Source organism: Protobothrops mucrosquamatus, unplaced genomic scaffold, assembly GCF_001527695.2.
Source record: "Protobothrops mucrosquamatus isolate PMUCROS unplaced genomic scaffold, P.Mucros_1.0 scaffold_151, whole genome shotgun sequence".
Lineage (NCBI taxonomy): Eukaryota > Metazoa > Chordata > Lepidosauria > Squamata > Viperidae > Protobothrops > Protobothrops mucrosquamatus.
The window spans coordinates 540,244-554,710 of record NW_015386227.1 but is presented as its reverse complement, the minus strand read 5'-3'; the positions used below and the strand labels follow the sequence as shown (position 1 = coordinate 554,710).

The following is a 14,467-nucleotide window of genomic DNA, read 5'->3' as shown; positions in this document are numbered from 1 at the left end:
CCCTTTCCTAAAGTGAATTTCTAAAAGATGCACAATGGCTCAGATTTGGAAGTTGGTGTAACAAATGGTTAGGATGCTAAGCCCCAAGCAGGTGGCAGTCTGTTTTCTTAAAAATAACAAGAAATTTCTTTAAAATATCATGAAATGTTTCTTTAGTATAGCATTTCTAAGGACCAGTCTAATTACACAGAGAAGTGTAAGGAGCACTATGTATATTTAGTGTTATGGATAGTAACGCAAAGACATTGTTGGAATTAAATTGCTAGTTTGAATAGCTTGTAAGAACTTTTACAAATGTATGATTTGTAGACCCAGGGACAGGAGATCTGTACGAAATGGATACATCTGAACTTGTGAGTGGCAAGTCTCCACTGGAGGATCCTCCTGACATTTCTGCCCTGGATTGTCCTGGCAGTCCCTCTCTCAACCACTCTGACTCCTTCAGCCTATTGGCAGATGACAGTCAGCCTGATACCTCTCTTTTTGGAAGTGCCAGTTTGCCTCCTGTTCTTGGAGAGTCTGTTTTGCAAGGTAAGCAAGACCCACCCATTCCTCCCTTCTCATCATTGATCACTTCTCTTATCTTCAAATACAGTAGCTTTTGCTTAGTTACTTGCAAAGGGGATTGTGGGATCTAGAGGTACACATTTCCAAGTAATAAATTGCATAGATCTGTGAGAGGGGAAGCTATTATAAACTTTTGGTATGGTTAGGAATTTAATTAGAAGGAGAGAAATCAAATTTAACTGTATAGAACTTTGGAAAGGCATATATTGGAATGCCATATACAGCACAATATATATTTGCTTAACGGAGTCCTCGGTAGCTATTTTATTCAGCTAGAAATTTATTTTTAAAAAATAAGTGTAGGAAATCCTTCTCTAACAGTATTTAAAAGAAAAGACAAAACTGCATATTAATCCTAAGTAAGTTAAGCAGGAATATGTTGTTCACATAACAATTGTAATTATCATGTGAAGGTTTGAATTCTTGAAAGAGCTTCCAAGTGACGAGGCTAAGTACTTGAAATCTGTATCCCAAGTCTTACACTGTATACTGTTAACAGCTTGTAGCATTCCACTAAGTGACTAGGAATGCAGCAGAAGTAAGGAATGTCTTATTCTCTGCAATGTTCAACGAACTTTTTTTCATTGTGTGTTCATTCTTTTCTCTGTGCCATTCTATTTCTCTGTTTCTTCTCTTTTGTTATAGAGAGCAGCCTGGAGCTGACAGGTGTAAGTGAAGTAGGGCAAGAGGGCACAGAGTTTCTGGATTCGCAGGCGTCCCTTGAACCAGAATCTCTAAATGCCTCTTTGGAAGAGGAGGTCAAGAGCAGTGGTCCAGACAATCCTATATCTGTGACAGACAGGGACAGCAAAGAAGCTTCACAGCTAAATGTATCTGCCAAAAGTAAGTAAACTCTTTTCTTCATGCTTCTGAACTACCTGGCTGCCTTTAAATCTAACTTAGTTGATAGCACTGGTAATGGTTGTTTGTTTTGACAGGTGATGTTCCAAGAAGGAGAATAGCCACAGTAGAAGAGGTGTACTACCCCTTGAAACATGGGTAAGTTTTCCCATTTTCCTGGCAGGAAGGATTTTTGCTTTTGTATAGTGCTAGGACATGCACAGCAAATAATATTTCTGAGTTAGGATGCAGGTTTCCAGTCTTTGATAGGCTACCTTTGTACTCAGATGGCGAAGGGAGGTGCGCATCAAGAAAGGGAGCAACCGATGGCAGGGAGAAACCTGGTACTATGGACCCTGTGGCAAAAGGATGAAGCAGTTTCCAGAGGTGATCAAGGTAAAAAAAAAAAGTTTCCCAGATAGGAAGTGGTGGTGGCTGATTTCTTTTGTAAGTGACGTCTCCATTTTATATACTATTCTGCAACACAGTTTTTAAAATCATTCTTGAACATTTATTTTGTCTGCTGAGAATAATGTTGCTTTTTTTCCAGCCCAGACCAAGTTCCTCTTTTTTCACTATTTTCAAAGAAAAGAGATACTGTGTCAGAACACCTTCTTACCTGGATCCGCACTCATTTGGTTGGTCCTTTCTTTCTTTCTTTCTTTCTTTCTTTCTTTCTTTCTTTCTTTCTTTCTTTCTTTCTTTCTTTCTTTCTTTCTTTCTTTCTTTCTTCCTTCCTTCCTTCCTTCCTTCCTTCCTTCCTCTTTCTTTCTTTCTTTCTTTCTTTCTTTCTTTCTTTCTTTCTTTCTTTCTTTCTTTCTTTCTTTCTTTCTTTCTTTCTTTCTTTCTTTCTTTCTTTCTTTTTAGAAACATTTGGTGCCAAGTCAAAGTTCTGATCTGCAGTCACTTCAATGCTTCCCAAACAATCCGAGGGTAAAGAACGTTCCATGAAACAGGGGCTGCCAGAGAAAAATCAGGCTTCCTAGCTCCCATAAGAGGGCAATGTTTAGGGAAAGGGACTGGGAGTATGCCCACCCCATCTGACCTGGTAGGATGGGTAGATGTCTTTAGGGAAAGGAAGTCCTTTAGTTAACTTCATCCCATGAAATACAGGGCTTTAAAGGTGATGATCCAGCACTTGAATTGTACCCAGAAAGAAACTGGAAGCAAGAGCAGCTTGCGCAAGAGAGGTGTTACTAGGGGCCTCAAATTACTGTGTGTTCTGGTGCATTTTAGACCAGCTGAAGTTTTTGGGTAGTCTTCAAGAGCAGTCCCATCTAGAGCACGTTGCAGTAATTCAGATGGAGGTGACCAAGGAATACTGACCCTGAGCAAACGCTCCTGGTCTAGGAAAGGGCACAATTGCCACACTAGATAATTTTTTTCAAAGGCCTCCCCGAACCATGGCTCCCCTCCCACTTCTTAAGCAGATCTGTAGCATGAGGTTCAATACTATTCATCTGCTTGCATTATCGTTCTTTGATCCTCTATTTCAGACTGAGGCCTCTTGTTATAGAAGACTCCTTCATTTCTTCCTCGTAAACTCCAGTTGCTGTCAGGCCTATCATGTAGCATCCCCTGGCTTTTATTATCATGTAACTACCTTCATCATCTTCTCTATCAGAATATGAATGTAGTTCCTGTCTTGGTCTTGGAATAAAGTTTGCTTTGCCCTTTTTGAATACTTCTTGTAAGACACCAAGCAGAATCTAAGATTGTTCATCAGTTATAATGGATGTTATCCAATATGCTTGTTTAGATTACATGCTTATCTGGACATCGATTTAGAGTATTTCAGTAGTTCCAAAGGTACTATGCTCACTTCAGAGAGAACCTCCATCTTAAAAAGAAACTAAGTGCTTGATTAAAGTTTTGATGGTTTATTCTCCTGTAGTACCTGAGCAGAAATGATGGGCAGAAGGTCCGCCGTGAACACTTCAGCTTCAGTCCCCGAATGCCAGTGGGCGATTTCTTTGAAGAGCGAGATACATCTGAGGTAGATTCTTCCTCTTCTGAGGAATCATTGGCATCTTGTGATTTTTTTCCGCATCTGTCCTTTTGTCAAGATTGTGCTAGCAATCCTGGGGCCAAGTAATGACATTTTACAATAGAGTATCTGCATAGATCATAGTTTCAGTATTTTAAGTAAGGGAGGACATTCTCGTGAACAGCTATATCTCTTGAAGCATAGTACAGGTAGTCCTTGACTTACAGCCATTTATTTAGTGACAGTTCAAAGTTGCAGTGGCACTTGAAAAAAGTGACTGAAGTGACTTTTTCACACATAGGACCATTGCAGCATCCTGATGAATGCATGATCAAAATTTGGACACTGAGTAACTGTTACGTATTTATGATGATTGCAGTGTCCCCGAGTCATGTGATCATCTTGTGCGACCCTCTGACAGGCAAAGTCAATGGGGAAGCCAGATTCACTTAACAACCATGTTACTAATTTAACAACTGCAGTGGTTCACTTAACAACTGTGGCAAGAAAGGTTTTAAAATGGGGCAAGACTCACTTGCTAAGCAACAGGAGTGTTGGGCTCAATTATGGTTGTAGGTCAAGGTCTATTTATATCTGGCATAATGGCTTAGTAAACTTGAGTTTGAAACACATAGTTAGTCCACTCTTTATCCTCTCCCCAAATTGTTTTTCTGCTTCGAGACCAAAAGTACGTTACAGGTGTGTATGGAAGGATTTGTTTCTGTGGATTCTGAGGATATGCCCTTTGCCCTGCAGTTATTGCGGTCTTCAGTTTCCATCAGCACTAACCAGTATGGCCACCAAAAGGGATACTGACCTGTGTAAGCTACAACATCTGCAGCATCCTTTTCTTCATTTCACAGGGCTTGCAGTGGGTAAAATTATCACATGAAGAAATCCCTTCACGTATCCAGGCCATCACGGGAAAGCGCGGCCGCCCTCGAAATATTGAGAAAATCAAGGCTAAGGAACTGCCCAAAGTGAAACGTGGACGGGGCCGACCTCCCAAAGTGAAAGTGTCTGACCTGCTGAGCAAGACGGACGTCAGAGTTTTGAAGAAGCTGGAAACCCAAGGTACCAGTCGGGCCAGCCTTTTTTTTTTTTGCATGCTTGTAGCTTTCACAAGAAAACATTCTAGCTTGTGGCAGTGGTTGTTTGTCAGTTTCTGGAGGAAAGGCTGTTCATTATGTGCAGCAAGAAAATTCAACTTTTGCTCTCAAAAATAACGCCAATCAACAAGATGCATGCAAATCTGCTTATTTTTCATTTGCATGCCTTTTCTGGAAACTGATGTGTGAGTTTTTGCAAAATTTGGAATTTCTTGTCAAGGAGCGGTGTGGCAGCAGGAAGAGAGGAACGGATAAGCAAGGGGCAGTAAGAATATATAGGTAAGAGAACATGACTGGAGAATTTGAGGGGAGGGGCAGGTAGTTACACAGAAAATAAGAGATGTGCTTTTCAGAACCGGAAGTGCTTGCAGGTACCATCTTCTTCCTAGCTCTCACTTATGTTTCCACTGCAGTGGGGGCTAGAACTTTTTTTTTGTTGTTATTTAAAAAGCTGAAAGATTTAGGATCAGATAGATAAATAGAATCTTTGTGGAGTGCAGCCATGGGTGCTCCATCAGTCCTGTCTTATTGTAAGCAGCTTCAAATCAGGTCACTGGATATTTTTTGGTAGCCTTAGGACCATAGTAAATTGGGTTGGGCTAAATTTTGTTGGGGTGGGGAATGGATTTTGTGTGGGTTTTTTTTATATCTTAATCTATTTTAAGCCCCTGTTGGATTCATCACTACGGTTTCCATTCTGACTCAATATGGTGAGGAACTATGTTATTACTCTTCAGCAAATGTGAGCAGAGGATATTCTGAGGCCACACAGAAGGGACTTACAGGTCACATGCTGTTCTGGGGCAGAGATAGCCTACCTCTGTTTTAATTGCAAGAAATTTGAAGTATCCAGGGTGTCCTAGTCTCCACAATTATTATACTTTAAGCAGTAACATGCTCTCGCTATCATGAATACTGAATGTTTCCTATAAAGCTACAGCTCTGCCTGGGTGTTGTAGGGGGGAGCAATTTAGCCACATTGATTTAATTATGATTCTTTGGGCTTGCTGCCAGTTTCGTCTGGTGAAGCCACTGTGCAGAATACACAAGAGATGGAGGCAAATAGGAAGAATTTTTTTATTCATTACACAATGAACTAAAATCCTCAGTGCCACATGTTGACATTACATCTTGTCTGCACTTGATCTGACCTTATAGTCCACAGAAAGTATTTTATTTTTATTTTTATTTTTATTTACTAAGCAGCACTAAAATCATGCAATAGATTCATATTTGCTATTGGACCTGCGAGTAGATTGCTCAGAGTTTGGTGCTCTTAGATTATTTATATTCTTGCAGTTCACAAAATATCTTTAAAACAACTCATTCGTTTATATGTGGGTAGAGTTTGCAAATTTCATTCCTCATAATGGAGCTTATATTAAAAAAAAAATTCATGATCACAAAAACTTGTTTAATGGCTGAAATGGTTAAACCTGAGAAAGGAACAAAACTTTAGCTATGAAAAAAGATTGTGTTGTGTTCATACTGAGTATATTTCTTTTGGCCCATGTCAGCAATGTCTTTTGGAAAATTAATACTTTCCTCTAAAGAATAAAGGTATTGTTAGACATCGGATGTAGAGCTAGTTTAGTCTCATTCTCCCTTTTTGTATTTGCAGAGTTTCTGAGTGATGAAGATAAGGTGAAGATGACCAAGATCAAGAAGAAAATGAGACAAAAGGTACACAAAATAGAAAAAGCTTGTGCATTCTGCTTAAGAAGCCTCGGTCATCCTTGTGGGCAGTTTTTGAGAGAGAAAAGGCATTCCTGAACTCAAAAATGTAGAGGATGGAGGCGATATTGTAAGACCTTCTTTCTTGGTTACTAGTAAGGCTGTAGATATGCAGAGGTTTAATCAGCCTTCCATATTGTACAGGAGAAAATCCAAAACTGAATTATTATTCACATAACATTTTCATATTTTAAAATAATGTGACGGGGGGGAGTGGTTTTAGTGAAAAGATTAGAACAGCAAAAAAGAATTGAGAACCAAAATTACCTGAATTTTGACATTGGGAAGAAACGAATGCCCCAGTATTTCTACAGCTGTGTCTCTACAGTTGTAGGGGGAAAGGGGAGGAGATATTTGTTAAAACCAAAGCACTTAAATGCCAAATCCTGCAATTCACTTCCTGGTGAATCTAAGCAATGTGAAGTAGATCACGTCTCGGTTAGCAGAATCTTGGGGGGGTTTTAGAATGTTTTGGTTAGAATGTGAGACAGGCAAAATACGATGGATAAATCTATGCTGTAGAAGTTGGGGAAAACCACTGTTTTATTTAAAACATGGAGCAATTATTATTTTTTCCCCCTTGGTGTTTTTCCTTGTGTTTTCAGCATGGTTGGTTTTTCTCCCTAGGTACAAAATAAGCAGAAGCAAGAAGCCAAGACCACGAAGTCCAAGGAGACCAAGTCTAAGGAAGCAAAAAAGAAACCTAAGGTAGGTAGTGGCTATGAGGGATTTCTTGGAAAAGAGGAAAGTTGCCAGGTTGGGAATAACCTTATGCCAGTGATGGCGAACCTTTTAGAGACTGAGTGCCCAAACTGCAACCCAAAACCCACTTATGCATTGTCGAGTGCCGGGTGGGTGTGGCCGATTGGCTGAGGGTAGCTGCAGTGGTAACGGCAGACTGGGTGGGACTAAAAAGTTCAATCAATCAATTCCAACTTTGCAAGATCTTTTTTTCCCCGCGAGAAGTTGAAATTGACTGATTGATTGAACTTTTTTTTTTTTTTGCACACGGCGGTGGAGGCCTAAAGCGAAAAGGTTTTATAAAACCCAGCTGAAGGCCTAGGACTGGGGCGACGGCTCGCATGCCCACAGAGAGGGCTCCGAGTGCCGCCTCTGGCACCCGTGCCATCGGTTCGCCACCACTGCCTTATGCGAAGCTTAACAACTTACCTTCTCTCTCCCACCCCCCCACCCCCCCTCCAGCCCCAAATCAAGAAGGAGAAGAGCAAGCCAGAGAAGAGCAAACCAGAGAAGCCGAATGAGAAAGTGAAATTGAAAGAAAAAGCAAAGCCCAAGGAAAAGAAAGCGGCACCCTCGGGGAAGGTTCCCCGGAAGGCTGATAAGAACCTCCTGGCTCAGCGCCGTCAGGAAGAACGGCAGCGGCAGCAAATGATCTTGGAGGAGATGAAAAAGCCCACTGAGGATATGTGTTTAGGAGACCACCAGGTAGGTTGATCTGCTTGGCTAGATTCATGTTGTAAGGTACTACTAGTTCATCCTTCTGTTTCAAAGGGATCTTTTTTCAATAAAGAAGGGATTTCTGCACCAGAAGAACGTGAATGCTGCATAAAGAGTACCTTCGGCAATTTCTCACATGTAAATTCTTAATTTGTGTTAATTTTTAAATCTTTAGAATATTTGCGAATGCATTTTGTAGTCTTTGTAGTTCTTGGAAAACACTTGACGTTTTTGGGAATATAGGATAAACAGATTGGGAAAATGGGAAAAAAATAGTAATAAAAAGATTAACCTATGCAAATTGTTAAAGCTATACCAGCAGCCAATGAAAAAAGTGCCAGAACTGAAATATCTTCTCCCAGATTATATGTGGGAAGAAATGTGCAGTGCACAGACCGTAGTATAATGTGTCCTATCAGCTAGTACCAGGATGAAAGTACTTAAGTGGAGCTGCATGCGTGAGCGCCCGCTGCTTGCACAAGTGGAGGTGCGTGTGTGAGCACGAGTGTCCCCTGCTTGAGCAAGTGGAGCTGCATGTGCACACGTGCGCGCCCGCCACTTGTGCGGCCCGGTTCCAAACGTGCTGCGGCCAGGTAGTGGGCCATGGCCTGGGGATTGGGGACCACTGTGCTAGGCAACCTGTGCTTCCTTGGGTCGTCATTTCAGAAATATTTTCTTACCAGATTCTTCAATGCATTTATCAGTGACTGAGTTTCTAGTATACTGAGTTTCATTGGAAAAGTTGCGATGCGTTCAGTGATATATCTGTTTTAAAAATAACTCATATTGAACTATGTAGCACAGTTGAACATCGGCACAGAAATGTCTTATGTTTTGTATTATGTCATAAACTGTTTTATGTTTATGTTGGACACATTCTGTAAGTTTGTCCATTTGGTTCAAAAATTGTTGCCCTATGATACATTTTGACCAGTTAAAGATTGTGGGAACAAGATTTTTACTAATATATAAATATTCTTGGGCTCTACCTCACTGGAGCCAGTAATCGCTATTACCTCTTATGTCAGTTTGTGCCTCCCTTTTGTATTGTGTTAATATTTTTGCCTTTTCTCCATTTTCTCCAGCCTCTGCCAGAATTTTCTCGCATTCCTGGATTGGTTTTGCCCAGCCATGCCTTCTCAGATTGCTTAGCCATTGTGGAATTCCTACATAACTATGGCAAAGTGCTGGGTTTTGATGTAGCCAGGGAAATTCCCAGTTTGAGTACCCTCCAAGAAGGACTCTTCAATGTAGGAGATAGTTTGGGTGAAGTGTTGGATCTTCTGGTAAAGCTGGTGAAAGTGGCGTTGTATGACCCTGGCCTTCCTTCATGCTGTCAGGTATGATTATATATGTGTTGTCAGGATGCCCCTACCCTCAAGCAGTCCAAATTCTTTACAGAGAAAAATGAGATAATACTGAATAATTTTCTTACTTTGCATAATGCTGCAAAAACTAACTTTATTTATCATGTAAATTCTTTTATCATCAGGCAAGTCAATGGACTCTGCAGAGAACTGAAGCTATAACTCAAAATGTTGAGCATCCTAATTAGCCAACCTTTAGGACTTAAGAATACTACAGCCACATTTTCAAGCAGATAACAGAGTCCTAACAGTTAGAAATAAGGAAGAGCCAAGTATGAGAAAGCTGCACCTACTTGGTTTTTGCTCTGCTGTGGAAATGAGGAATACATGCAGGGTTGGCTTTATTTCAACATATATCCTGTTAATAGGATCTGGACTAAGATGGCTTGTCACCAAATGCCAACACTGGAAGTCAGCCTTGTAGACTAACAGGGATTGTCCTGTTGTAGCCACTGAAAAGATCTATATAGTAACACGGACCAGTTGACCTAAATCCCAAGTTCAGAGTAAGATTGCTGTATAATGCTTTGGATTCAAAGGGGGAAAAGTGTTTTGGAGCACATAGCAGCACTATCATAACCCTGGTTCTTGAGTCGAATGGTCTTTTCCCAGTTTCTGCTGCAGAGTCCCATGAACAATCCCATAAAGAGATTCAGTGGCTTTAAGGAGTTGTTGACAACAGCTACCTGAGTGCCTCTATATATCCTCCGGAACATTCCCCCCCCCCTCAAATCCAAAATGCTGCACAGTCCTACAAAATCTCTGTATCCATGGAATACTTTTGTATTGATAACTTGATTTTTATGCAGATTAAGCTAATAGCAAAAGTCTGAATCGAATGACCTATCTTACACCTTGCATAGTTTATGATTCACTATTACATGTGAACCTAGCTAGCTGTGGTGTGTTCAGCAAACTACAATTAAACAAGCTAAAGCTTATTGGATGTACAAACATACTCGGTAGTTGCCATACTGAAACAAAGAGCTAGCAAATGGCTACAGAGGTGTGGCAAGCATTTCTGCTGTTTTCCTTATTAGAAGCCCAGAGTTTCAAGTTTTCTTTTCCAGCTAACACAATAGACAGGTTGGGCAGAAAATAAAGAAGGGAGGGAAAAAAGGTATGTTTAAAGGGGAAAGGGCATGTTTTTTAAATGTTGGCGTTAAGAAGTCCTTGGCTAGTGTTCAGATAGTTTTCAGACTCTTTTGCCTTTCATACTGGAGAATGTTTGCTTGTAATATGAATTCTATTTTACAATGTAGAGAAACTGGAATGTTGCTTTTGTAGGAACCATTGCTTTATGGGTTCAGTTTTGACACAAAGGAACTCTTAAGGCATCCATCAGTTTCCCTGAACCTGTTGTTAGTTTTCAAGGTTGCAGAGCGAAACGTAGAGGCGTTTTATGAGAGGAATCCTTGAAAAGGAAGGTTGACTGATTGTGCTGCAAGTTGTTTTTGTATTCCTTCGTATTAATCCAATCCCAGCTACGTGATGCCGTAAGCTGTGCATCACTAAAAGTGGTGGAGAAAGATAATAAAATAACAATGCTGTATAAACAAGAAGAGTGCAAAAACTAACTGCCCACTATATTTTTGATATATCTCTAGTAACATAGGGAGAAACTATGCAACATGTGCAATTCCCTTGATAACTTGGAAATTTATTTCCACCCCACCACTGGCTTTGAGGATTCACCAGGTGCAGTCAAGCATATTTTCATATCTATCTCTCCAGCCAGTTTGTTTTAGCTTTTGTTCTTTTAAGTGAAAGTTGGCCTTTTAAAGACTGCTGGACTTTGTTTATCCCATAGTAGACCTTGAACTACAAAGTATAACATAACTGAAGAGTTTACAAGATCCAGGTTAAATATCTGTTTCCCCCCCACACACACACTTTTCACCATTGCTCTATTTTACATTTATTGCAGAAAATGCAATCTAGTACAAGTTACATAGATTGTAGAATTTTTAAATGCTTGCTCAGTTGTCACATAAGAACTTGCTTCCTCAGCAAAGGTGACAATTATTTTTAAAACTTTGTACACAGTGCCCTTCATTTCTATCTGTTGTTGACAGGAGGAATTGGGATATATGTGTGTCAACAACAACAACAAAAAAAAAATATCTATGGTCCTTTTTTTTAATTTTGCTTGCCAGACTTTGAAGATCCTTGGTGAAAAACTCACAGAAATAAGCCTAAACCGTGACACCGTGTCTGAGGTCTTGCGCTGCTTCCTCATAGCCTATGGGGGAGACGAGAGCCTGTGTGACAGCTTGAGAACGAAACCCTTCCAGGCACTGCCTCCAGATAAGAAGGCTGCCACCCTGGCCTTCTTGGTGAATGAGCTCAACAGCAGCACCCTTATCATCAAGTAAGTGATGTCAGGTTAGGTGACTCCTGCAATTGTGCTTCTCACCGCTAGGCGTGACTTATGTGTCATCTTATGTGTGGCCTCGAACATTTAACATTGACACGGATCAGGATAGAGTGGGAGTCTCAAAATTCTGTTGTTATCATGAGATGGAGGATAAAAACATGCAAGAGAGCCCTATAGCCGTGGTGGCGAACCTATGGCACGGGTGCCAGAGGCAGCACTCAGAGCCCTCTTTGTGGGCATGCGAGCCGTCGCCCCAGTCCTAGGCCTTCAGCTGGGTTTTATAAAACCTTTTCGCTTTAGGCCTCCGCCACCATGTGCAAAAAAAAAAAAAAAAGTTTCTATCAATCAGTCAATTTCAACTTCTCGCGGAAAAAAAAAGAAGATCTCGCAAAGTTCCACCCAGTCTGCCGTTACCACTGCAGCCACGCCCACCCAATGGGCCACGCCCACCTGGCACCCAACGATACATAAGTGGGTTTTGGGTTGCAGTTTGGGCACTCGGTCTCTAAAAGGTTCGCCATCACTGCCCTATAGCGTAGTGCCACACACCATTCTCCAAAAAGCAGCTTTGGAGTGTGGCTGTAGCCACCAGTTGGCAGGACCTGAATGTAATATTTTCCATTTTGTATTAGTTTAAAACGTTACAATTTGGTAAGAACTTTTGGGAAATTCCAAGGTGGCCACGTTCAAAAGCTGCAGGGTGGGCAGGCATGCATACACGGCCCTCGGCATCAGTTTCACAACGTATGTGCTGTTTAGGTTTAGACACGTGTATTGGCCATAAGAATTCTGGCTGCCATATGTCAGGATGCAGCTTTGATCCACAGGAGAACCTATGCAGGTACTTGCAATGGCCTTCTTCTCTGAGACAGGTAGAAAATGCATTCACAGTGCAGACGTGTTGCCACTGATACTCAAACTTAGGAAACAGTAGTAAAATAGTATTGATGAAATGGGAGTGGAAGTAGGGTCCAAAACATTATACCCGTATAATCTGGGGATATCTATCCTAAAGGAAGGAATGGTGAATTTCCATTGTTATAAGCCAGATTGCAATTTCAGATGTCATTTGAAATTAGCATTACACGCAGAAGTTGATAAAGGAATGTCATTCCTCTGTTGTCCTCCCCATTTTCCTTAACAATTCTTTCTGCATCCTGCAGTGAAATTGACAAGACTCTGGAGAGCATGTCCAACCATAGGAGAAATAAGTGGATCATTGAGGGGAAGTTACGCAGGTAGGTATCTGTAGAATTAATTTAGGCCTATTGCCGAAGTATTCTCTTTATGGGAACGCCATGACAAGGAGAAGAATCAAAAACATACTGATCATAAGTGTATTTAATGTGAAAATCACAGTAGTATGGAATATTATTGTGACCCCAGGCTTCTACCACTTTTTATTTACCAGAGGATTTAGGAATAATGACTTTTTCTCCAGTTCTTCCCCTTTACTATATGGATTATCTAAGCCAGGGGTTCTCAACCTTGGCAACTTTAAGACTGGTGGAAGCTGGCTGAGGAATTCTGGGAGTTGAAGTCCACCAGTCTTAAAGTTGCCAAGGTTGAGGACCCCTGATTCTAAGCCCTTCGTAGTAAGGCAACATGTCCCCTTTCCCCTATTCTTTACACTTCCCGTTCTTCTTCTTGTATTGAAGATTAAAGATTGCTCTAGCTAAGAAGACTGGGCGTCCTGAATCGGAAATCACCGGTTTGGAGGAAGGGCGATGGCGACGGAGCTCCCGCATCATCGAGGAAAATGAAGACAAAGAAATAGAAGAAGAGGAACGAAGAAGGACATGCAAAACCCGGAGAGATAACGAAGTAGGTCTTAGCACAACTGAGTCAGTGAGGACTATGATGTGTTCTTGTCATCTAATAATGATAACAAGTTTGGACAGAAATATGTTAATCAATTAACACAGCAAATACTGAATAACTAGAACCCTACATTTACGTTGCAACTTCTGGCATAAAATGTTTTTTGTTTTTTTTTAAGGAAGGATGTTTGAGGATTTCTATCGTAAGCATCGCAATATTCTTTTTAAAAATTCCTAAGAGGGTTTTTTTTTTTTGGCATCTTTGTCTTTAAATGAAGTTTGCATTTTCCTAAAGAGTTACAGCTATCAACCAGTACATTTGTCATACTTCCCTCTTGGCTTTTTAATGAGAAACATTTCAACTGCCAAGAGAAGCAGAAGAAGAGTTGATGTTTTACCTTTGGGAGATATAGTGTTTTCAAAACAAAACTTAAGTTGGGGAGGTAATCAGGAATCTGGTTTTAACTTCATCTCCTCCTTCCACAGAACGAAAGTTTGATTTCCAGCGTGCCAGAGCTAGAGAGGCAAATTGAAAAACTTTCCAAGGTAAATGTTTGCTGTTGAAAAAAATAAAATAAAATAGAAGAGTTGAAGCTTCTGCCAGGTGGAGCAGTGGTTATCATTCCTGTAAGGGTGATAGGTGGAAACATTAAAGTTTAAAACAAATGACTTTTCTTTTTACATTCTTGGTGTTCTGATTTTTTCCTGCAGCGCCAGATGTTCTTTCGCAAAAAGCTGCTCCACTCCTCACAATTGTTACGCGCATCATCACTTGGGCAAGATCGATATCGACGGCGGTATTGGGTCCTGCCACACCTAGGTGGGATCTTTATCGAAGGCTGTGAGGCCTCAGAAGGTATGCAGAGCCTGGAATGTGGGTGGGTGGTTCCTTCTTCCCGAAGGAAGGAAGGTTTGGGTTCTAAATGGCATCATCCAGAACAGGTAGTCCTTGATTTACAACCTCCATTAGGACTGGAATTTTGATTGTAAGTCATTACAGTCATACATTGAGGCACTATGTGACTGCTTTATGGTGGTTGTTAAGTGAGTTGCCACAGTCGTTAAGCAAGCCACATAATCATTCGGTGAACCACATGGTTGTAAGTGCAAATCCATTTTATCCATTGGGGTTTTTTTTTTTGGCTGGAAAATGGCAAAAAGCACCACAAAATGCTATCAGGTGACCGTGGGATGCTGCAACCAGTCAT

General features: G+C 40.9%; 1 protein-coding gene across 1 annotated transcript in view; it reads left to right on the top strand.

Annotated features, from left to right (window-relative positions):
* Positions 1-14,467, top strand: part of BAZ2A (bromodomain adjacent to zinc finger domain 2A) — a 35,071-nt gene that overhangs the window by 6,308 nt on the left and 14,296 nt on the right. Inside the window, exons 4-18 of the mRNA XM_015819910.1 lie at positions 310-531; positions 1,213-1,410; positions 1,506-1,566; positions 1,695-1,803; positions 3,302-3,403; positions 4,258-4,468; positions 6,125-6,186; positions 6,865-6,945; positions 7,441-7,683; positions 8,781-9,035; positions 11,219-11,433; positions 12,603-12,677; positions 13,098-13,263; positions 13,746-13,805; positions 13,971-14,115. Of these exons, the coding sequence (XP_015675396.1) occupies positions 310-531; positions 1,213-1,410; positions 1,506-1,566; positions 1,695-1,803; positions 3,302-3,403; positions 4,258-4,468; positions 6,125-6,186; positions 6,865-6,945; positions 7,441-7,683; positions 8,781-9,035; positions 11,219-11,433; positions 12,603-12,677; positions 13,098-13,263; positions 13,746-13,805; positions 13,971-14,115 (2,205 nt within the window). The remainder of the gene's footprint in view (positions 1-309; positions 532-1,212; positions 1,411-1,505; positions 1,567-1,694; positions 1,804-3,301; positions 3,404-4,257; positions 4,469-6,124; positions 6,187-6,864; positions 6,946-7,440; positions 7,684-8,780; positions 9,036-11,218; positions 11,434-12,602; positions 12,678-13,097; positions 13,264-13,745; positions 13,806-13,970; positions 14,116-14,467) is intronic.